This window comes from Pistacia vera, unplaced genomic scaffold (assembly GCF_008641045.1).
Source record: "Pistacia vera cultivar Batoury unplaced genomic scaffold, PisVer_v2 Contig239, whole genome shotgun sequence".
NCBI lineage: Eukaryota > Viridiplantae > Streptophyta > Magnoliopsida > Sapindales > Anacardiaceae > Pistacia > Pistacia vera.
The window spans coordinates 34,586-59,554 of NW_022196045.1; the positions used below are offsets into that span (position 1 = coordinate 34,586).

Below are 24,969 nucleotides of genomic sequence, written 5' to 3' on the forward strand. Positions count from 1 at the left end.
TGCTGCTTTTGTGGGGGTTGATCATCATGGACATTCGACATTGTTAGATTGTGGGTTAATTTCACATGATAACATAGAGACATTTGTATGGCTATTTCGTTCTTGGCTTTAATGCATGGATGTTGCTCCTAATGGAATTATCATTGATCAAGATAAGGCCATACAAAATACAATTGAGATTGTTTTCCCTGTACAAGACATAGGTGGTGTTTGTGACATATAATGAAGAAACTTCCTGAGAAGTTAAGAGGGTATAACGAATATGAAACTATAAAGTTTACGTTACAAAATATTGTGTATGATTCGTTGACACATGAAGAGTTCGAAGAACGGTGGAACAAATTCATTGATTTGTATAACCTTCATAAGAATGAATGGTTATCTGGATTGTATAAAGAAAGAGTACTTTGGGTGCCTGCATTTCTTAAAGATACTTTCTGGGCAGGTATGTCTACTACCCAACGTAGTGAAAGTATGAATGCATTTTTTGATGGATATGTAAATTCCAAAACAACATTGAAACAATTTGTGGAACAATATGATAATGCATTGCTAGATAAAGTGGAAAAAGAAAGGGAGGCTGATTTTAGATCTTTCAAGTCTTGGATACCATGCATAACTAATAACCCTATTGAGAAACAATTTCAAAATGCATACACAACTGCAAAATTTAAAGAGTTTCAAGAAGAGATTGCGGGGAAGATTTATTGTGAATTATCTTTTCTGAAAAAGTTCGATTCGTATGAGGAGTATCAAGTTTTAGAAGATGTTCAGTTTGGAGATAGTAATCGGCATATTCCCTTTTTGATATACTTTGAAGAAAGTTCATGTGATATCCGTTGTAATTGTCATTTGTTTGAGTTTAAAGGGATTTTATGCAGACATGCCATTATTGTGTTGATTCATAAAATTGTTTCACACATTCCAGATAAGTACATTCTACGGCGTCGGAGGAAAAACATAAAAAGATGTCATACGAAAATCAAGGTAAGTTATAATAGGTGGAGCACAAACGTTGAAGGAAAGCGTTTTGAGAAGTTGTCTAATCTAATGTTGACAGTAGCTGATATGGCATCAAATAATGAGGAAGACTGTAACATGTTGATGGAATTGATGACTGACATGAGAAATAAGTTGGAGCAGAAGGAAAGTGAGGGAGGGCTTGATAGTAACGAGGGGGACAATCCTCTGAAAGAGGGGAATAGTCTAATTATTCGTCCATGGGTAGCTCGCAGCAAAGGTCATCCTCCATGCAAAAGAAAGCAATCGAAGGTTGACAAAATTGTACATAGGGCTAAAAATAAAAAATTGCAAAAACAAAGATTTGGTATGAGTTATACACCTATTTTGACATGATATTTGTTTTTGAAACATTATTTACTTATTTGAAGTTTATAATAATATTTACTTGATTATTAATGTATTATGCTACTTTATAGGGAAATAATCATTAGCAGAGCGAGACAACATTGCTGAAAGTGTATCGGGAACTCCAGTGTTGTCAAATGATGTTATTGCTACTCAGGTATGTGTTATGTATGTTGTATAATTGTAAAAACCTTAAGTTTTCTATAACATGTGCTAAATTGTGGTTATTAAACATTGACAGTTGTCCATTGGTCTGGTTCAGAATCTCGCAGGAAATAGTAATTTATGTACTGGATAGGAGGATGTAAATGATGAACATGTTTTGTTGGGACATATTTGATATCGTTAATCGGTTGAAGCATATACATTTGTATTTGGTAGAAATTATTCACGTTGTGGTTAATTTCTGACGAATGCAGTTGAACTATATGCTGATTTAGTTGTTTCGTTTTTATTATTTTTGTTGCTGGTTGGGTAAGAGTAGGTTGTTGGTTGTAGGGTGCTGAATTCATAATAATAACACAAATGTATATATTATCCTTATTCTGAATGTTTTCAGTATATATTATCGTCACATTTCAGTATATATTATTCTACATTTCAGTATTACATGTACATGAGCATTTAGATATGTATTGAACAATAATTAATGATATAATACTGTGGTAAATATAATCTTCGTACATAACATTCATACTAAGAATTAACATTCATATGATATTAGAGAAGTTCAGCTAATTTAGAACATCTTGTGAAATCAAACTTTATTAATTAACATATTTGCGTACATACAGTTTAGTATTTAAACTACGCCTAATGACAATTAACATTCACAGTGCGTTCCCCAAGGATGTTGAGAAGGTAGAGGTTGTTCAGTAGTTCTTCATCTTAGTGTAGGGGGTGGAGGTTGACTGGAAGAAAAGGAGGCTAGTGACAATTTCTTCATCATTTTGGATATATTTGTCATGCGTTCCCCAAGGATGTCAACTATTTCTTCTATTCTTGATGCGAACGAGTTGAAATCACTTTGCAACTGATCCTGTTGTTCCTGCATTTTCCTCTCAATACGTGAAAAACTCTCTTCTGAAACATTTTGATCCGGTCAATTCTGATTACTATTTCGTCTAAGGTATGAGAAGACATTTCTTCTATATTCTGAGAAGATCTAGGTTCAATACTCATTCTTCTTCTTTTGCGCACATAGACTTGTCCTTCATTTTCCCCTTCTGGAACAGGGACACCTTCCTGAACCGTTGCCTCTTCCTCTATTTCATCCCTAGTCAACAACCATTCTCTTGACACATTCTTTTTAATCAAACCCATTTTAGACAATGTGACATCCCCCAACAAATTATTTGCAGAAAATGTTATCTTATTGGCTTCATCTGAAGGGGTGATCTCAAAACCCAACTTCGCACATATTAACGTAACAAGCATCCCCCAATAAATGTTACCTTTTTTTGCTTTAATCTCTCCTAACTTCTTAATCAATAACTTTGCTGAATTTACTTGCTTCCCTGTTATTGCTGCTTCCATCAACAATAAATCCTTGATTGTCACATTTCCATTTGTCTTTTTCCTGCCATTAAATGTGAATGTCAAAAATCTGTGAAAAACTCTCATGACAGGATTCTTTAACTTTGTAGATTTACACTTATGTGGATGATAAACCCCTATTCCAGAAACATCCGTCCAAGCTTGTTTGGAATCCCACGTTTTGGATATGTTATCCAAACCGTCAAAATCTATCCCTATCCAGTTTGCTAAGTCTTGTGGCCTTGCTACACAATTCTGATTCTTTAATCTAAAAAACATTGTATACGCCGGAAAATCATCAGTACTTGTCTTCACAACTTCCAAACTGCTAAAAAACTCAAAAATCAAATGCTTATATCCGTCATATCTAATACTCACCAACTGGTCCCGTTTCAAATTATGGATCCAACTATTAATCTCATCACCTAAACCCAAACTAGTTATAAATCCTAAATCCAAACTTCTTCCAAGACAAATATCTCTTTTCGCCATCTCTTTGTATTGCTTTTTATGTTGCACGTCTCGAAATTGCACTCCAGATGACGATGTGCCTCCATGAGGAATGATTGTATTTTTTGCTCTTACCATTTTTTGCTCAGACACAAACAATGCACACAAGTTGATCTCAACACACAGAATTTTCAAAAAATTATAAATTGAAAAACTGAAAATAAGATTGAAAGCAATAGCTTTCTTCGAGGAGAAACAACTTTGTAAAGCAATACCGATGCTAAACAAGAAATATGGAAAAGAGAGCAATGAGGCTGATTTTGACATGTGAAGAACTCCAATTAGTCCTATAATTGAGCTGCATAAACTCATAGCAAAACTTCATAATGACAGAATTGATATGTCTGACGTGGATAAATGCCAATGATGGGGTATGGAAACTTTCTTCAATACCAAGCCGAGTTGAACACTAAAGATAAGCATTGGAATTAAACAGAATTTAAGTTGACTGTAATACACATTCATGGGGAAAAAAAGATTCCTCAGCCAGTATATTCAACTTTGGGCATGTTAAAACAATCCATCTAACACAAGTTCAGGTAGATTCTATCATGATTATCCGGAGACAGAAATGAAAAGCACATGGGCCCGTAAATCAGCCTAACTAATACCAACCCCAATCTCTATGAGACCACACCAGGGAGAAATGAAAGATATCCACTTTGTGCTAAACTAAAATCATTTCAAAATTTTCCCCAGACATAAATTTTATTACAGGAGCACCTATATTCTCTAATATGGACCAGAATCTCTAACTGAATGCCTACATTTAGGCCAGGTCATGAGCAAAGTGGAATGGTATAGCGAGGTTCATGATTTAGCTTGAAGCAAGCTCAGCCAATTCTTACGGAATGAGAACTTTGGATCTGTAAAAGTTGTGGCCTGCATCTCTAAGAAATTCTTATGGTCATGTAAGGAGAAGAAGTAAGTGTGATGTATTTTTCTTTTCTATTCTCAATCTTTCATTGTTCTTTATTCTTCAAAGTTGGGAGCTTCAAAAACCTAATTGGAAAAGGTTTTCTTGATTTCTAGGCTAGGGTTTCATATGTCAATAGATTTGAGCTGACTTTTCTCTTCTATAGTTTTTGAAACTTTAGGACAACTTGTCCTTCTTTTCTTCATGTATCTTTAAGGATATAACCATCCATCCAAGAACAAAGAGCTATTTTTTGAAGACTTACAACTGCTACCAAAACATATTGCACAAGTAAAACAATCTCAGGAACCAAAATGATTTAAGTACAGTCACAAAACTTTAATAGAGAAAAGATATCTCCCAGTTAAACATTCCTGAACTTTGTGATAACCTTCCATAAGAGGATCTAATCCTATCAATGATTGTAAAACCATTCCATGCTAGCCCTTTTACCTCAGCAGTTTATCAGTGGATGATTTGGCTTTTAAGCAGCTGTTATTCACCTAATAATCAGCAGCTGACACAGAAAACCTATTTCTTTCTGGCTGTAAGAAGTTACAATACATACAAGATGGGTTGCTGCGACAATTCATTCCCGTATATAATACTAAACCTAAATTATAATTTATATTCCACCATAATCCCCTTACTAACAATTTTATATGGCTCAACTTAATCAATGGGTAAAAATATAGTCCAACCTAAAATGAGAAGAAAACAAATACTGGAGGCAAAGCAAATGTCAAGTAGTAAACTGTATTGAAGGCTAATGTACATATAAATACTTACGTTGTCTTGATCAATTTCTTTGATTATTTCATCCAAAAAATGCATATGTTTGAAGGCTAAAAAATGCATATGTTTTTATTCTCAAGAAACATGAAAATATTATTATGAACTCTATCTTCTGACATCAGAATATCTAACCATTGGAAGCACTGCTTCAGATAACAATACACCAGCGTCTGAACCATACAAAAACCAACAACAACCAGCCACTAAAGCACCCATTTTATGTGAAACAATACAATAGCGAGACAAATACCCAACAATGCATCAACATAAATAACGGATTGCCAAGTTTTCAGGTGCTAGGCTCAATAAAACACCACAATAAACACAATGTCAGAACATTTTTCAATTCTTCCTCATTGAATAAGAAATTAAGTAAAAAATTTCTCAAATCATCCTAAACAAGAAAATTCTCACAACCGGAGTCCAGACGATGACGATGCAGAAGTGAATAACGGCAGATAATGTGGCTTCAACGGTGGCGGTCTTCGGCGTTTCTTCTGCGAGTTTTTTAAAATCCCTAAACAAAATGTACAGTTTCAGAAATTTTCTAATTTTTAACATACTATGGACGGCAGTCCATCTAATGTGGACGGTCGTCCATATAAAATGGACGGCTGTCCACACCAGATGGACTGCCGTCCATCTAATTTTTTATTTTTATTTTAAAAATAACATTTTGGATTTCTTATGGACGGCAATCCATCTAATATGGACGGCCATCCACAATAGATGGACTGCCGTCCATAAGAAATTTTTGTTATTTCTTATGGACGGCAGTCCATCTATTGTGGACGGCCGTCCATAATAAATTTTTGTTTTTATTTTAAAAACAAAATTTTGGATTTCTTATGGACAACAATCCATCTATTGTGGATAGTCATCCCTATAAAATGGACGGCCGTTCATACTAGATGGACTGGCGTCCATCTAATGTTTTGTTTTTTTTTTTTTTTTTTTTTTTTTAAATTTTACACTAAATGGACGTCAATCCATCTGTTGTGGATGGCTGTCCACATTAGATGGACAGGCGTCCATCTAATGTGCTTATTTGGATGGTCGTCCATATAATTTGGACGGCCATTGATATTAAAAGGACGCTCGTCCCTAGTATTGGACGGTGATCTATTTTATTTTTAAATATTTGTTATGGACCGTCGTCGATTCTAAATGAATGGCCATCCAAAAATGTTGGACACCCGTCCATTTATGAAAATCTTATCATTTCCTACGTGGCGATAACGAGTCAGGGCCACGTGTTTCGATGCAATTTTCGGTACCCATTTCCGTGTCTGTAGCACTGCTGTTAAACTTAACCCTTATCATTTATCAGCTATTCAAAAGAATTATTGTAAAGTTGAAGATATCCTCTTAATTTTTTTCTTATATGAATGATATTAAAATTAACAAAATTATAATTCACAATTGTATTAAAAAAATTTAGGCTTCGTTTGGTTGGATTTTGGGAATACTACTTTAGTATTCCCAAAAAAGTTAAACAGTAAATACCCAAAAACTCATAATATTATTCAACTTTATTCAACTTTTTTTAAACCCCCTAAATTGTTAATTTAATTAAATACCCCTAAATATTTTTAATGTTTTTGTTACAGCGACTCCCCACCCTCCGGCGGTGGTGGTCGGCTGTTCGTATTTGAGGGTGGGTTGGAGGTGTTTTTGTTACTTTTAATGTTTATTATAGGGGGTGTTTTGTAAAAAAATAAACATAGAGGGTATTTTATAATTTGTAAATCTTACATTGTAATACCCGCCCAATTCAACTTTTTTTTAACTTTTTTCAAAAAACTTTTCCCAAAAACCCAAAATTTTGAACCAAACGAAGCCTTAGATCCTATATGTGAATTCTAATTTTTTTTTTTTTTTATAATCAATAGAATTATCTATATTTTTAATGATAATAGAATTATTTTAATTTTTTAATTGATTTTCAGTTAACACTATCTATTTTTATTTTTCTATAATTCTATAATTTCTAATTTTTTTTTTCATGTAAAACAAGATTATGAGTATTTTAAACTTTTACAAAAATTCTTTAAACTATTGTTAAAATGTTAGATTCTATTGGACTTAATGACTTAAAATGTAAATTTTATATGAATTTTTTTACCTCATTTATTCATATTTTATTAATATTATTCAATTAATTTTTATACAATTTTTATTGTGTATCATTTAGTATGAAAAGTCAATAGTATAAATCACAGTATATAAAGCATTGATATATATATATATTAATTTAGTTTATAATAGATAGTTTTAAAAATAAAAATATTTTAATTAATATTATAAATAATGCAACTTTTTTTACAAACTCTATCACAAACTATAGTGTTTAAAAAGATTTTAAATTAAAAATAATTAAAAAATTAAAAAATTATATATCAAATCTGCAGATTACGACAGCATTTTATAAGGAATAATTTAAATATAACATTATTCATAAATATATGAAAATCTGATCGGTTATTTTTATATTGTTATGAATTTGACTGGCGAGTAGACGAGCAGGCGGGTAGGGTACCTGTACTCTCTCTTAAATATCATTAATAAAAAAAAAAAAAAATCAAATTAAAGATCGATTATTCTACACTTACCAGTGTGTGTATATATTTAACTAGCAGAGCTTCAGCACCCAAAACGCTTAAGGTCAGTTACCCTCAGGTTCTTCTTTACTGGTTCTTGTGCTGTCGTGCTCTTAGGTACTGTCTTTAATTACTCTTTCGTCCATAGATTTTCCTACTGTTTGGTTGCCGAGAAATGATTGTATGCTTTTTTGGTAAAATTTTCCGATATATATATATATATACATAATATTTTTTTTTCCGAATCCTCTGTTTGGTTACTGAGAAAGTCTTCCAAGCAATGTGAAGTGGAATTTTGTGTATTATTAGTGTTATCGCTTTTTATTTTTTGTTTTGTGTGATCTGTATAGTAATATTTGTTCTCTGTTTGGTTGCTGTGAAGGAAATGAAGTGAACTGAAGTGAAAACTAGTACTTTATTTTAGTATTTTCTTCTGCTTTGGTCCATTTTCTTGAAAACCAACAAGCAGAATCTACATTTTCTAGATCTAAAGTATGGTTTCTATTTTTAAAATTTAAATCTGGCTAGGGATCTTGAATTCTTGCTATCTTTATCTTTTTTTCCTATTTGTGCATTTAGTTTTGAACATGGGTGAAAATGGGCCAACTAGCGTTTGTTTCGCACTTTCTTGCTTGAATATTGATATGTATGCAGAAATTTGGTGTAACCTCAAGAAGTGTAATAGCTTGTTTCTGCATTTTTTTATTATGTTATCATGGAAAGTGTAAAGAGAAGTAACAATGGGGAGATCTTGTTCTTGCTCACAAAGATTAAACAGTGATAATACATAGTACTTAAAATCTATAATATTTTGATGTGTTGTTCATGCAAAATCATGGTTCTTCAATGCTGGTGAACTTGGTTTTGACTAAATTACAAACACACTGTTATTATATTTGTCTACATCTGCAAAGTATCCTTAAATTAGGTTATACACTGCGAAGATCTTTTGTCATATACATTTTCAACATCGTCTTGATTTTCTTTTGAATTATTGCATGTGAAGTTACTTTGGGATGTTGACTTATCTCAAACTGCTACTATGTTTAATTTAATGTACTGTTTCAAAACTATAAGTATTTATATATGATCAGAAAGTTTAACTTTTAACTTTGCAAGTATTAGAGTTTTTTCAATTCATGTACCTTTATTTTTTTTTGTTAAAACAAATATTTTAATATGTATCTTATTACATTTCTAAGATGAATCTGATTGTTTAGACTTAATATTTATGGTTTGAATAAAATATCTTGTTTCTGGTGAAAAAGATGGGGAACAATGTACACCCATATCTTGATTCATTCATGATGCAACTTCCCCAATAAAAAGTTGTTGATTTTTTTTTACCCTTTTGTTGCCTTTTAATGATGTGTTTATATTTAATTTTCCTTCTTTATTTAAATTCTTCATAATTGATTTTGGTGCTTAGTTTTCAAGCTGGTCACTGGAAGGTGTGGAAGTAACAGGAAGAGACCATTTTACATATGATACATTTCAAAGCTCATTTCACTATTTTTGAATTAAATATGTGGAATGGGAGGCTTATAGTTTTAGTTCGTATAAAAAAGCATTTTGTATTATCCCGTGTAATTGTTTTAAATTCTTTCATCATTATGTGGATTACATAGGAGCCCCTTTGTTGGGACTAGCCGTATTTATGCATGTTGGAAGTTTATTTTCAGTTTTTAAATTAGTACATTTTGTAAAAATTTCTAGATCACTTGTCCACATTTCAGTATTTCGTTTGAATGCATTCTTGCACCATGTTCTGTTTTCTGTAAATTTGTTAACCCTAGCTATTATATTTTTGTTAAAAATTTGATGCAAGGATCTTTAGTTTCTGCAATCTTTTCTCCTTAAATTGCAAGAATACTTTTAATTATTCTTGAAAACTTTGCTAGTTGGGTGCAGAATACAATTGTTTTGTTCTTTATTTATTTTCTACAAAAAAGCTATTTTATCCTTAGTTTACCTGCATTATGAAACACTGATACGATTTTAAATGTTTTCTAATTACAATCTTTGCTATCTTTGTTGAAGTGTCTTCAGTTCCCACAATGTCAGATCTTGAAGCACCCCTGCGCCCAAAGAGGAAAAGGGTGTGGGTTGACTACTTTGTTCAGTTCAGATGGATTTTTTATTTTTTGTTGCCCCCTATCTCCTTCACTATCTACTTCCTCACTATCTTGAGATGTCAAATCCGAAATGAAGTCCTTCAAGAGGCGTCAGAAGGAACATGAAGAAAATGTTAAGAAAGTTGTAAAACGCCTGAAAGAGGGAATGCATCAAAGGATGGTCTTGTCTGCACTGCTCGTAAACCCTGGATAGCAGTTGGAATGAGGAATGTGGATTATAAGCGGGCTCGTCATTTTGAAGTTGATTTATCAGAGTTTCGTCACATCCTTGACATTGACAAAAACCAAATGATTGCAAAAGTTGAGCCTCTTGTCAACATGGGGCAGATCACCAGGGCAACCGTCCCAATGAATCTTGCCCTTGCTGTGGTTGCAGAGCTTGACGATCTACTGTTGGTGGCCTCATCAATGGCTATGGAATTGAAGGAAGTTCCCACCTCTATGGCCTATTCTCTGATACTGTTGTTGCATATGAAATTGTTCTGTCAGATGGTCAGGTTGTCAGAGCTACCAAAGATAATGAGTATAAAGATCTTTTCTATGCAATTCCATGGTCTCAGGGAACTCTGGGGCTTCTTGTCTCTGCTGAGATAAGGCTCATACCCATTAAGGAGTACATGAAATTGACTTACAAGCCTATAGTGGGTAATCTAAAAGATCTTGCACGGCTTATTCAGACTCTTTTGCGCCCGAGATGGGGATCAGGATAATCCAGAGAAGGTTCCGGACTTTGTAGAAGGCATGATTTACTCTCCTACTAAGGTGTAATGATGACTGGAAGATATGCCTCAAAAGAAGAGGCCAACAGAGGGGAATGTATTAACAGCGTTGGTTGGTGGTTTAAGCCCTGGTTCTACCAGCATGCACAGACGTCACTGAAGAGGGGAGAGTTCACAGAGTACTACCTACCAGGGACTATTACCACAGGCACACAAGGTGTTTGTACTGGGAGGGGAAGCTCATCCTTCCATTTGCTGATCAATTTTGGTTCAGGTATCTATTTGGCTGGTTGATGCCACCCAAGGTTTCTTTGCTCAAGGCACTCAAGGTGAAGCATCAGAAACTATTACCATGAGATGCATGTCATCCAGGACATGCTTGTTCCTCTTTACAAGGTCGGGGATGCCCTTGAGTGGGTCCACCGTGAGATGGAGGTAACTTTTTTTGATCTACTGTCACTCTGCTATTCTTTTTTCTCCTTTAAACTTATTTTGGTGGTACCTTTGTTCACATAAATTTTCAACTGAAGTTTTTTGTTAAACGTGAATTGAAGATGAAAACCGTCCATTACTGTGAGTCCCAGCATTAAAAGAAAAACAAATGACTGTTAATTAAATAGATTAGATTACTTAATGCAGAATGAGAAGAACTAGAACGACCTTAAGTAGTTCTAGAACACAATCCAAAGCAAGACGTGATTTCACAGTCAGTTATAAGGAAATGAGAATTTTGGGGGCTAATCAAGAAGCGAGGTTAGAGTTCTTTAATACCAAAACAAAGACTAGATTTGGCTGTGTTTGGGCAAAATAGTGCTGGTTAGTGGATCTGAAAGCTTACATCTATTTTATAGGCATTTAAAAGGTGTTTAGCATGGAGATCAATTTTTCCATTCTTTTAAATATGTTATTATAGATTTGTGTATGAACACCTTTTGCTATTTTGTGTGGGCCTGTAATTTGTTTTGTTGATTGTTGAGGACTCAAAGCTTATTGACATGAGATTTCTATCTTAAAACTTTTAGGTATACCCCTTTGCGCTGCCCACACAGGCTATACAAGCTTCCTTTCAAAACCATGGTGTATCCTGAGCCAGGGTTTGAGCACCATCGTAGACAGGGAGACAACATTATGCTCAGATGTATACTGATGTTGGGTTTACTATGGCCAGGCCCTGTGTTGAGGGTGAGGTATTCGATGGTGCAGAGGCAGTTCACAAAATGGAGCAATGTTGATTGAAAATCATGGGTTTCAGCCACAGTATGCAGTGTCCGAGCTGAATGAAAAAAATTTCTGGAGGATGTTTGATGCTGAGCTCTACGAGTACTGCAGGAGGAAGTATAAGGCTGTGGGAACATTCATGAGTGTATACTACAAGTCGAAGAAAGGAAGGAAGACGGAGAAGGAAGTGCAGGAAGCTGAGCAAGCTATCATTGAACCTGCTTATAGTGAGGTGACCAGCCGATGGACTGATTTTGAAGTGAATTGTAGGATTTTTGCTTTCTCCATGTCAGTGTTTGGTGTCTTTGTATTTCTTTGAATTGTAATTTCCCATGTTATGCAGTATCTCTAGTATCTACTGACATGTTTGAGGGTTTGAGTTGTTTAACGGATTAGCTTAGACATTTGTATGGTTTATGGTGGTTTAGGTATCAGATGATGATTAGACCAGAATGTTATTAGTACTTTTCACTCTAGAATATTTTGGTTTTGGTGCCGTTAGATATCAATATGGAAGCTGGCTTTTGGTTAATTTGTTACAATTCAAAAATTAGTAAGGATGAAAGAAATGAGTTCTAATTGATTCCATTTGTGATCTGAAACAGAGACCAACCAATTTTCTCACTCTATCTGATATGAAGATAATATTTAGCCTATATTTTAACATGAAAACAGAGACCAACCAAATTTGCACCGAATTTTTTTTTATGTATTTTTTTTATCTTGTAAAGTCCTTAAGTCATACTTAGACCACGTATTTAATTATCAATTCATACCTAATCATGGATCATTGAAGAGCATCAAACCCATGGGTATTTTGACATTCAACTATGGTTATAGGCATAAATCTTTTTGAAAAATGTAAATAAGTTGCTCTTAAGTTTATTTAAGATCTTTAGAATTTCATAAAATTCTTAAGAATAATCAAAATAAAAGTAACTAAAGGTCATGAGAGGAGAAATAATATGTTATACTTAGTGGCTAATGGGTGTAAACAAGCCGAGTCGAGCCAAGCCGAGTATTGCATTGTTTGAGCTTGGCCGAGCTTGAGATATTGAGCTCGAGCTTGAGCTCGAACAAAATAGTGAAATACAACGACGAACCAAAAAAGAAAAAGTGGATAGAGAGCCTTCTTTCTTATCCTTTAGGTCCGACCTCGCTCTTCCACTTTTCACTTCCCTAAGTTCGTGTCATCATACCTCTCATCGTCAGAACCTCGTATTTACGGCTTTTGCGGCTAAGGCCTTACTTGAATTGACTACTGATTCACGGAGAAAATCTTTCCTTTGGAAGAGGACAAGTCATTTGCTTTTATGAAGATTTTTGTCGATCGAGGGCCCTTTACACTTATAGCTTCAACTCAATCAAAATGGAAGGAAAGCTTCGGGATCAGGGTCAAATTTTTTTTTATGCTGCTCGGAGAATTGAAGGCAAGGGCCGTCGGCTAGGGTTGATTTGGAGGAGATTTCAGTTTATGGTGAATCGATTATGTTTTTGAAGAATGGACTGGAAACAATGAACCTTGTTTGGTCTCGTATTCCGAACGCAGAGGACAAAGAGTTTGAAGGTATTGGACTCTTGAGTTCAAGCAGTGGAGTTGTGGTTGGGCAAGTCAGCAGAGTTGTGGTGTTAGGGTTTTTTTGTTCTAATTGGAATTCGATTTTAGATATTTGGGAATAAGGGGTAGTTTGTCATTTTATTTTTTAAATTGGTAAATTTCATCCCCTATAGTTGCAAACTAGCATTATACCCTCAAGCGTCGCTAAAGCTTGCGAGCTAGTTGAAGCTGTGTATCGAGGAGCTCGAACTTGACTCGACTTGATCGATAAGCTGCTCGAGCTCAAGCTTAGCTCGGCTGACAACCCTAGTGGCTAACAGGGGTAGAACAAGGAAATTATTTCGAGGAGGTCAAATTAATGTTTAACAAACGAGGGGATTAGATTAGAAAAAACATAATTCAGTAAGTTGGATTTAGGCCAACTAAAATGTCAAATTTTGCTAATTAGATGGACCAAAAAAATAAAATATTTTTTTTTTTTATTTTTTTTTTTTTTTTTTTTTTTTGAAAATATTAAAAATGATTGGAAGTTGCAAAAAATTGTAAATGTATTTGACATGTTTGTCTAAAAATATTATTTAAAAATGTAAAAAATAAAAACACTTTCGATATGTTTGTTTGAAAACAATATATTTTTAAAACAATTAATTAAGTTGTTGATTGTTACCTTTGTCACGGAGGTCCAATGCTACGATTAATGCCCAATTACAGTATAAAGCTACAAATCAAGCTGAAAGGTTAGGTCCAAATGACTGCTTATTGAGACCTCAATAAAGCTCATAACATTTTCAAAAATGTAAGCCCATGACAACCTATAAAGTAAGCCCATGATATTGTCTAAAATAAGCCCATGACACACTCTTCAACAAAGCTCATCATACGCTGGCATGTCTTATTTCAAGTTCACTTCAATCCAAGGCTTGGCCATATCATCTCACAAGCCTTTCTACACCACAAGACTCAACTTATTCAAACACAAATCAATCATTTTTTAAGGATTTGACATATTCCACGAGCAATGACCTATAATAATACACTAAGGTAAATATCTTTTTCTTTTTCAAAAGGTCGGTGGACCTAGGCTACTTCAATTAGGCAATTTTTGTTGGTTATGGTGTGACGGTACTAGAGCATCCAAAGATGCGTATTAGGCTGACATATCTTTTTTAGATTATGGCCCACTTGGGGGCACCTAATTGGATAATTCAATTTAATAGCTGTGAATAGGGGTGTAATGGAGCCAAGCCGAGTCGAGCTGAGTTTTTGCATAATGGAGCCAAGCTCGATTAATGTAGTAATGGGCTCGAGTTCGATCTTGAGCCATATCGAGCTTGAAAAACCTGAATCAAACTTGAACTCGTGATACTATTGGAAGCTCAAATTCAATCGAGCTGAGTTAGCTCGAATTCGAGCAAGCTCGATTGCAACCGGATGCAAAATCAAGTATTGACTCGAATTCGACAAAAAATTAACAATTAACACCAATTACATGAAATTGAGAGATAATGCCATCAAACTTTCAACAACCCTAAGTAAGAAAACTCATTTATTTACTAATTTTCTTCACCAAGTCACTATGACAGGCAACGACATGAACTTGGTACAGACACAACAGAATAGAAGCAATCTCTCATCCTTACACGGCTACAGCCATCTAAAATACTACTTGAAACTTGAAAGTCCATAATACTTCATATTCAACTCAAAGAAGAACCAAGCTACCTAGCTCCTCTACCCTAGAACCACTTAACTGAATCAATCTCCAACTTCTCCTATGAACTATCACACTGATGAGATTCACATTGAAAGGTCGAGACTGACACTAAGAGCTTGAGATTGAGACTGAAAGTGAGAGTGAGTATGAGAGGCCGCTAAGTAAAGCTTACCTGATATTTGAGAGGCTAAGCGGCTGAGAGTGATTGAGACAGTGAGATGAAAGTGAGGAGAAGAAACTGAAGCATGATGCGTCAGTGGAGAGGGAAAACAGTGATTGGAAAACGGCGATTCTCCAATGAATAGAAGCAATCGGGCAGAGATTTATGGGGTTAGGGTTTGTAATTTGATTTAGGAATTAGGGATTTATGGGTGTGTGTCGATTTTTATTTTAGTTTATTTGATTTGGAACTTTTTAAAACTAAAACATAACATGATTTTGTGGCCCCCTATACATTTAAAAATTGCAAATAAACCCGCAAGCTAGCTCAAGCTCGCGAGCTTCACGAATTGAGTAGCCTGCTGATCTAACTTGGCTTGACACTGTAGTCGAGCCCGGCTTGACTCGTGATCGGCTCATCTATGTCGAGCTGAATTTGAATAATCCCTTCGCCAGCGACTCAGCTTGGCTTTCACCCTAGCCCGTTGTCACAAACACCTAAAATGAGAAAAAATATTTAAAAAATTCCAAAAATATCCTCAAAATTATTTTAATCATAACATATCATTTTCTATTGATATGGCTAGCAAAATAATAATTTTACCCTCTAAAGGTCATAAATCTTAAAATGACCAAAATACCCCTATGTGTGTTACAACCTCATAGAACATTTTTATCACTTATATTTTATTTTTCATGATTTTTTCATTATTTTCGCTTTTTCAACGTTTTTACATTTCTGAATTTTCTGATTTTAATTTTTTCTTGGGCACGACTAGAGCCCTGTAATGTCTAATCTACTAAAAACCTTCTAAATCTCTTATTTCTATTACAAACATTTGTATTTAATTTGTTTATTTTTCACCACTTTGCATAAAAGCCCTCAAGGCTATTTCAGTCAAAATCCTTTCTTTTCTTATTAAATTCCTATTTAATAAAATTATTTTATTTCTTCTGGAAATAAATATTTGTAACCTGGATAGCAGTTGGAATGAGGAATGTGGATTATAAGCGGGCTCGTCATTTTGAAGTTGATTTTCAGAGTTTCGTCACACTCTTGACATTGACAAAAACCAAATGATTGCAAAAGTTGAGCCTCTTGTCAACATGGGGCAGATCACCAGGGCACCGTCCCAATGAATCTTGCCCTTGCGTGGTTGCAGAGCTTGACGATCTTACTGTTGGTGGCCTCATCAATGGCTATGGAATTGAAGGAAGTTCCCCCCTCTATGGCCTATTCTCTGATACTGTGTTGCATATGAAATTGTTCTGTCAGATGGTCAGGTTGTCAGAGTACCAAAGATAAGAGTATAAAGATCTTTTCTATGCAATTCCATGGTCTCAGGAACTCTGGGGCTTCTTGTCTCTGCTGAGATAAGGCTCATACCCATTAAGGAGTACATGAAATTGACTACAAGCCTATATGGGTAATCTAAAGATCTTGCACAGGCTTTATCAGACTCTTTTGCGCCCAGAGATGGGGATCAGGATAATCCAGAGAAGGTTCCGGACTTTGTAGAAGGCTGATTTACTCTCCTACTGAAGGTTGATGATGACTGGAAGATATGCCTCAAAAGAAGAGGCCAAACAGAGGGGGAATGTGATTAACAGCGTTGGTTGGTGGTTTAAGCCCTGGTTCTACCAGCATGCACAGACTCACTGAAGAGGGGAGAGTTCACAGAGTACAACCTACCAGGGACTATTACCACAGGCACACAAGGTTTTTGTACTGGGAGGGGAAGCTCATCCTTCCATTTGCTGATCAATTTTGGTTCAGGTACATTTGGGCGTTGATGCCACCCAAGGTTTCTTTGCTCAAGGCCACTCAAGGTGAAGCCATCAGAAACTATTACCATGAGATGCATGTCATCCAGGACATGCTTGTTCCTCTTTACAAGGTCGGGGATGCCCTTGAGTGGGTCCACCGTGAGATGGAGGTAACTTTTTTGATCTACTGTCACTCTCTATTCTTTTTTCTCCTTTAAACTTTTTTGGTGGTACCTTTGTTCACATAAATTTTCAACTGAAGTTATTTTGGTTTAAACGTGAATTGAAGATGAAAACCTTATTACTGTGTAGTCCCAGCATTAAAAGAAAAACAAATACTGTTAATTAATAGATTAGATTACTTAATGCAGAATGAGAAGAACTAGAACGACCTTGTAGTTCTAGAACCACATCCAAAGCAGACGTGATTTCACAGTCAGTTATAAGGAAATGAGAATTTTGGGGGCTAATCAAAGACGAGTTAGAGTTTTTAATACCAAAACAAGACTAGATTTGGCTGTTTTTTGGCAAAATATGCTGGTTAGTGGATCTGAAAGCTACATCTATTTTATAGGCATTTAAAAGGTGTTTACATGGGAAAATTTTTCCATTCTTTTAAATATGTTATTATAGATTTGTGTGTAGACACTCTTTTGGCTATTTTGTGTGGGCCTGTATTTGTTTTGTTGAATTGTTGAGGACCAAAGCTTATTGAATGAGATTCTATCTTAAACTTTAGGTATACCCCCTTTGGCTCTGCCCACACAGGCTATACAAGCTTCCTTTCAAAACCATGGTGTATCCTGAGCCAGGGTTTGAGCACCATCGTAGACAGGGAACACACATTATGCTCAGATGTATACTGATGTTGGGGTTTACTATGCGCCAGGCCCTGTGTTGAGGTGAGTATTCGATGGTGCAGAGCAGTTCAACAAATGGAGCAATGGTTGATGAAAATCATGGGTTTCAGCCACAGTATGCAGTGTCCGAGCTGAATGAAAAAAATTTCTGGAGGATGTTTGATGCTGAGCTCTACGAGTACTGCAGGAGGAAGTATAAGGCTTGGGAACATTCATGAGTGTATACTACAAGTCGAAGAAAGGAAGGAAGACGGAGAAGGAAGTGCAGGAAGCTGAGCAAGCTATCATTGAACCTGCTTATAGTGAGGTTGACCAGCCGATGGACTGATTTTGAAGTGAATTGGTAGGATTTGTTGCTTTCTCCTGTCAGTGTTGGTGTCTTTGTATTTCCTTTGAATTGTAATTTCCCATGTTGCAGTATCTCTAGTATCTACTGACATTGTTTGAGGTGTTGAGTTGTTTAACGGATTAGCTTAGACTATTTGTATGGTTTATGGTATCAGATGATGATTTAGACCAGAATGTTATTAGTACTTTTCTCACTCTAGATAATTTTGGTTTTGGTGCCGTTAGATATCAATATGGAAGCTGGCTTTTGGTTAATTTGTTACAATTCAAAAATTAGTAAGGATGAAGAAATGAGTTCTAATTGATTCCATTTTGATCTGAAACAGAGACCAACCAAATTTTTCTCACTCTATCTGATATGAAGATAATATTAGCCTATATTTAACATGAAACAGAGACCAACCAAATTTGCACCGAATTTTAATTTTTATGTATTTTTTTTATCTTGTAAAGTCCTTAAGTCATACTGACCACGTATTTAATTATCAAATTCATACCTAATGTGGTCTTGAAGAGCATCAAACCCATGGGTATTTTGACATTTCAACTATGTTATAGGCATAAATCTTTTTGAAAAATGTAATAAGTGCTCTTAAGTTTATTTAAAGATCTTTAGAATCATAAAATTCTTAAGAATAATCAAAATAAATGAAAAGGTCATGAAGGAGAAATAATATGTTATATTAGGGCTAATAGGGTGTAAACAGCCGAGTCGAGCCAAGCCGAGTATTGCTTGTTTGACTTGGCCAGCTTGAGTATGACTGAGCTCAGTAGAGCTCGAGCTCAAGCTCGAAAAAGTGAAATACAACGACGAACCAAAAAAAAAAAGTGGATGAGAGCCTTCTTTCTTATCCTTTTAGGTTCGACCTCGCTCTTCCACTTTTCACTTCCCAAGTTCGTGGTCTCAATACCTCTCATCGTCAGAACCTCGTATTTACGGCTTTTGCGGCTAAGCCTTACTTGAATGACTACTGATTCACGGAGAAAATCTTTCCTTTGAAGAGGGACAATCATTTGCTTTATATGAAGATTTTGTCGATCGAAGCCCCTCACTTATAAGCTTCAACCATCAAAATGGGAAGGAAAGCTTGGGATCAGGGTCAATTTTTTTTTTTTTTTATGCTGCTCGAGAATTGAAGCCAGGCCGTCGGGCTAGGTTTATTTGGAGGAGATTTAGTTTATGTGAATCGATTATGTTTTTGAATGAAGATGGATTGGAAACATGAACCTTTTTTTGGTCTCGTATTCCAAACGAGAGGACAGAGTTTGAAGGTATTGGCTCTTGAGTTCAAGCGGTGGAGTTGTGGTTGGGCAGTCACAGAGTTGTGGTGTTAGGTTTTTTATGTTCTAAATTGGAATTCATTTTTAGATTTGGGAAGGGGTATGTTTGTCATTTTATTTTAATTGGTATACATACCCTCTAGTAGTTACAAATAGCATATATACCCTCAAGCTCGCTAAAGCTTGCGAGCAGTTGAGTGGTATCAGGAGCTCGAACTCGACTTGACTCAATCGATGACGCTCAGCTCAACCTCGGCCAACTGACACCCTAGTGGCTAACAGGGTAGAACAAGGAAATTATTTCGATATATTGTTATGAATTTGACTGGCCAGTAGACGAGCAGCCGGGTAGGGTACCTGGACTCTCTCTTAAAATATCATTAATAAAAAAGAAAAAATCAAATTAAAGATCGATTATTCTACACTTACCAGTGTGTGTATATATTTAACTAGCAGAGCTTCAGCACCCAAAACGCTTAAGGTCAGTTACCCTCAGGTTCTGATCTTTACTGGTTCTTGTGCTGTCCGTGCTCTTTAGGTACTGTCTTTAATTACTCTTTCGTCCATAGATTTTCCTACTGTTTGGTTGCCGAGAAATGATTGTATGCTTTTTTGGTAAAATTTTCCGATATATATATATATATATACATAAATATTTTTTTTTTCCTGAATCCTCTGTTTGGTTACTGAGAAAGTCTTCCAAGCAATGTGAAGTGGAATTTTGTGTATTATTAGTGTTATCGCTTTTTATTTTTTTGTTTTGTGTGATCTGTATAGTAATATTTGTTCTCTGTTTGGTTGCTGTGAAGGGAAATGAAGTGAACTGAAGTGAAAACTAGTACTTTATTTTTAGTATTTTCTTCTGCTTTTGGTCCATTTTCTTGAAAACCAAACAAGCAGGAATCTACATTTTCTAGATCTAAAGTAATGGTTTCTTATTTTTAAAATTTAAATCTGGCTAGGGATCTTGAATTCTTGATCTATCTTTATCTTTTTTTCCTATTTGTGCATTTAGTTTTGAACATGGTGAAAATTGGGCCAACTAGCGTTTGTTTCGCACTTTCTTGCTTGAATATTGATAATGTATGCAGAAATTTGGTGTAACCTCAAGAAGTGTGAATAGCTTGTTTCTGCATTTTTTTATTATGTTATCATGGAAAGTGTAATGAGAAGTAACAATGGGGAGATCTTGGTTCTTGCTCATAAAGATTAAACAGTGATAATACATAGTACTTAAAATCTATAATATTTTGATGTGTTGTTCATGCAAAATCATGGTTCTTCAATGCTGGTGAACTTGGTTTTGACTAAATTACAAACAACACTGTTATTATATTTTGTCTACATCTGCAAAGTATCCTTAAATTATGGTTATACACTGTGAAGCTATCTTTTGTCATATACATTTTCAACATTGTCTTGATTTTCTTTTTGAATTATTGCATGTGAAGTTACTTTGGGATGTTGACTTAATCTCAAACTGCTACTATGTTTAATTTAATGTACTGTTTGAAAACTATAAGTATTTATATATGAATCAGAAAGTTTAACTTGTAACTTTAGCAAGTATTAGAGTTTTTTCAATTCATGTACCTTTATTTATTTTTTGTTAAAACAAATAATTCTAGTGATATGTATCTTATTACATTTCTAAGATGAATCTGATTGTTTAAGACTTAATATTTATGGTTTGGATATAAATATCTTGTTTCTGGTGAATAAGAGATGGGGAACAATGTACACCCATATACTTGATTCATTCATGATGCAACTTCCCCAATAAAAAGTTGTTGATTTTTCTTTTACCCTTTTGTTGCCTTTTAAATGATTGTTTTATATTTAATTTTCCTTATTTATATTTAAATTCTTCATAATTGATTTTGGTGCTTGGTTTTCAAGCTGGTCACTGGAAGGTGTATGGAAGTAACAGGAAGAGACCATTTTACATATGATACATGTCAAAGCTCATTTCAGTATTTTTGAATTAAAATGATGTGGAATGGGAGGCTTATAGTTTTAGTTCGTATAAAATATGCATTTTGTATTATCCCATGTAATTGTTTTAAATTCTTTCATCATTATGTGGGATTACATAGGAGCCCCTTTGTTGGGACTAGCCGTATTTATGCATGTTGGAAGTTTATTTTTAGTTTTTAAATTAGTACATTTTGTTAAAATTTCTAGATCACTTGTCCAACATTTCAGTTATTTCTGTTCTGAATGCATTCTTGTACCATGTTTTGTTTTCTGTAAATTTGTTAACCCTAGCTATTATATTTTTGTTAAAAATTTGATGCAAGGATCTTTAGTTTCTGCAATCTTTTTCTCCTTAAATTGCAAGAATTACTTTTAATTATTCTTGAAAACTTTGCTAGTTGGGTGCAGAATACAATTGTTTTGTTCATTTATTTATTTTCTACAAAAAAGCTATTTTTACCCTTAAGTTTACCTGCATTATGAAACACTGATACGGATTTTAAATGTTTTCTAATTACAATCTTTGCTATCTTTGTTGAAGTGTCTTCAGTTCTTACAATGTCAGATCTTGAAGCACCCCTGCGCCCAAAGAGGAAAAGGGTGTGGGTTGACTACTTTGTTCAGTTCAGATGGATTATTGTTATTTTTGTTGTCCTCCCTATCTCCTTCACTATCTATTTCCTCACATATCTTGGAGATGTCAAATCCGAAATGAAGTCCTTCAAGAGGCGTCAGAAGGAACATGAAGAAAATGTTAAGAAAGTTGTAAAACGCCTGAAAGAGAGGAATGCATCAAAGGATGGTCTTGTCTGCACTGCTCGTAAACCCTGGATAGCAGTTGGAATGAGGAATGTGGATTATAAGCGGGCTCGTCATTTTGAAGTTGATTTATCAGAGTTTCGTCACATCCTTGACATTGACAAAAACCAAATGATTGCAAAAGTTGAGCCTCTTGTCAACATGGGGCAGATCACCAGGGCTACCGTCCCAATGAATCTTGCCCTTGCCGTGGTTGCAGAGCTTGACGATCTTACTGTTGGTGGCCTCATCAATGGCTATGGAATTGAAGGAAGTTCCCACCTCTATGGCCTATTCTCTGATACTGTTGTTGCATATGAAATTGTTCTGTCAGATGGTCAGGTTGTCAGAGCTACCAAAGATAATGAGTATAAAGATCTTTTCTATGCAATTCCATGGTCTCAGGGAACTCTGGGGCTTCTTGTCTCTGCTGAGATAAGGCTCATACCCATTAAGGAGTACATGAAATTGACTTACAAGCCTATAGTGGGTAATCTAAAAGATCTTGCACAGGCTTATTCAGACTCTTTTGCGCCCAGAGATGGGGATCAGGATAATCCAGAGAAGGTTCCGGACTTTGTAGAAGGCATGATTTACTCTCCTACTGAAGGTGTAATGATGACTGGAAGATATGCCTCAAAAGAAGAGGCCAAACAGAGGGGGAATGTGATTAACAGCGTTGGTTGGTGGTTTAAGCCCTGGTTCTACCAGCATGCACAGACATCACTGAAGAGGGGAGAGTTCACAGAGTACATACCTACCAGGGACTATTACCACAGGCACACAAGGTGTTTGTACTGGGAGGGGAAGCTCATCCTTCCATTTGCTGATCAATTTTGGTTCAGGTATCTATTTGGCTGGTTGATGCCACCCAAGGTTTCTTTGCTCAAGGCCACTCAAGGTGAAGCCATCAGAAACTATTACCATGAGATGCATGTCATCCAGGACATGCTTGTTCCTCTTTACAAGGTCGGGGATGCCCTTGAGTGGGTCCACCGTGAGATGGAGGTAACTTTTTTTGATCTACTGTCACTCTACTATTCTTTTTTCTCCTTTAAACTTCTTTTTGGTGGTTACTTTGTTCACATAAATTTTCAACTGAAGTTATTTTGGTTTAAACGTGAATTGAAGATGAAAACCTTTTATTACTGTGTAGTCCCAGCATTAAAAGAAAAACAAATGACTGTTAATTAAATAGATTAGATTACTTAATGCAGAATGAGAAGAACTAGAACGACCTTAAGTAGTTCTAGAACCACATCCAAAGCAAGACGTGATTTCACAGTCAGTTATAAGGAAATGAGAATTTTGGGGGCTAATCAAGAATCGAGGTTAGAGTTTTTTAATACCAAAACGAAGACTAGATTTGGCTGTTTTTTGGGCAAAATAGTGCTGGTTAGTGGATCTGAAAGCTTACATCTATTTTATAGGCATTTAAAAGGTGTTTAGCATGGAGATCAATTTTTCCATTCTTTTAAATATGTTATTATAGATTTGTGTATGAACACTCTTTTGGCTATTTTGTGTGGGCCTGTAATTTGTTTTGTTGAATTGTTGAGGACTCAAAGCTTATTGACATGAGATTTCTATCTTAAACTTTTAGGTATACCCCCTTTGGCTCTGCCCACACAGGCTATACAAGCTTCCTTTCAAAACCATGGTGTATCCTGAGCCAGGGTTTGAGCACCATCGTAGACAGGGAGACACACATTATGCTCAGATGTATACTGATGTTGGGGTTTACTATGCGCCAGGCCCTGTGTTGAGGGGTGAGGTATTCGATGGTGCAGAGGCAGTTCACAAAATGGAGCAATGGTTGATTGAAAATCATGGGTTTCAGCCACAGTATGCAGTGTCCGAGCTGAATGAAAAAAATTTCTGGAGGATGTTTGATGCTGAGCTCTACGAGTACTGCAGGAGGAAGTATAAGGCTGTGGGAACATTCATGAGTGTATACTACAAGTCGAAGAAAGGAAGGAAGACGGAGAAGGAAGTGCAGGAAGCTGAGCAAGCTATCATTGAACCTGCTTATAGTGAGGTTGACCAGCCGATGGACTGATTTTGAAGTGAATTGGTAGGATTTGTTGCTTTCTCCGTGTCAGTGTTAGGTGTCTTTGTATTTCCTTTGAATTGTAATTTCCCATGTTATGCAGTATCTCTAGTATCTACTGACATTGTTTGAGGGTTTGAGTTGTTTAACGGATTAGCTTAGACTATTTGTATGGTTTATGGTGGTTTATGGTATCAGATGATGATTTAGACCAGAATGTTATTAGTACTTTTCTCACTCTAGAATAATTTTGGTTTTGGTGCCGTTAGATATCAATATGGAAGCTGGCTTTTGGTTAATTTGTTACAATTCAAAAATTAGTAAGGATGAAAGAAATGAGTTCTAATTGATTCCATTTCTGATCTGAAACAGAGACCAACCAAATTTTTCTCACTCTATCTGATATGAAGATAATATTTAGCCTATATTTTAACATGAAAACAGAGACCAACCAAAATTTGCACCGAATTTTAATTTTTATGTATTTTTTTTATCTTGTAAAGTCCTTAAGTCATACTTAGACCACGTATTTAATTATCAAATTCATACCTAATGGTGGATCATTGAAGAGCATCAAACCCATGGGTATTTTGACATTTCAACTATGGTTATAGGCATAAATCTTTTTGAAAAATGTAAATAAGTTGCTCTTAAGTTTAT

At 35.2% G+C, this 24,969-nt stretch overlaps 1 protein-coding gene and 1 pseudogene across 3 annotated transcripts; both read left to right on the plus strand.

Annotated features, from left to right (window-relative positions):
* The first annotated feature begins 9,782 nt into the window (after positions 1-9,782).
* On the plus strand, positions 9,783-18,213 carry LOC116131701 (annotated as a pseudogene).
* A 1,668-nt stretch (positions 18,214-19,881) lies between these two features.
* Positions 19,882-24,465, plus strand: LOC116131702 (delta(24)-sterol reductase). Of its 3 annotated transcripts, none has more exons than XM_031417367.1 (3): positions 19,882-19,965; positions 22,003-23,267; positions 23,863-24,465. In XM_031417367.1, the coding sequence occupies exons 2-3, from the start codon at positions 22,020-22,022 to the stop codon at positions 24,316-24,318; spliced, it is 1,704 nt and encodes a 567-aa protein (XP_031273227.1). In that variant the 5' UTR covers positions 19,882-19,965; positions 22,003-22,019; the 3' UTR covers positions 24,319-24,465. The 3 variants fall into 3 exon arrangements, with proteins under 3 accessions (XP_031273227.1, XP_031273228.1, XP_031273226.1); XM_031417368.1 differs by having other exon boundaries at positions 19,899-19,965; positions 22,012-23,267; XM_031417366.1 differs by lacking the exon at positions 19,882-19,965 and adding an exon at positions 19,971-20,022.
* Positions 24,466-24,969: the final 504 nt, after the last annotated feature.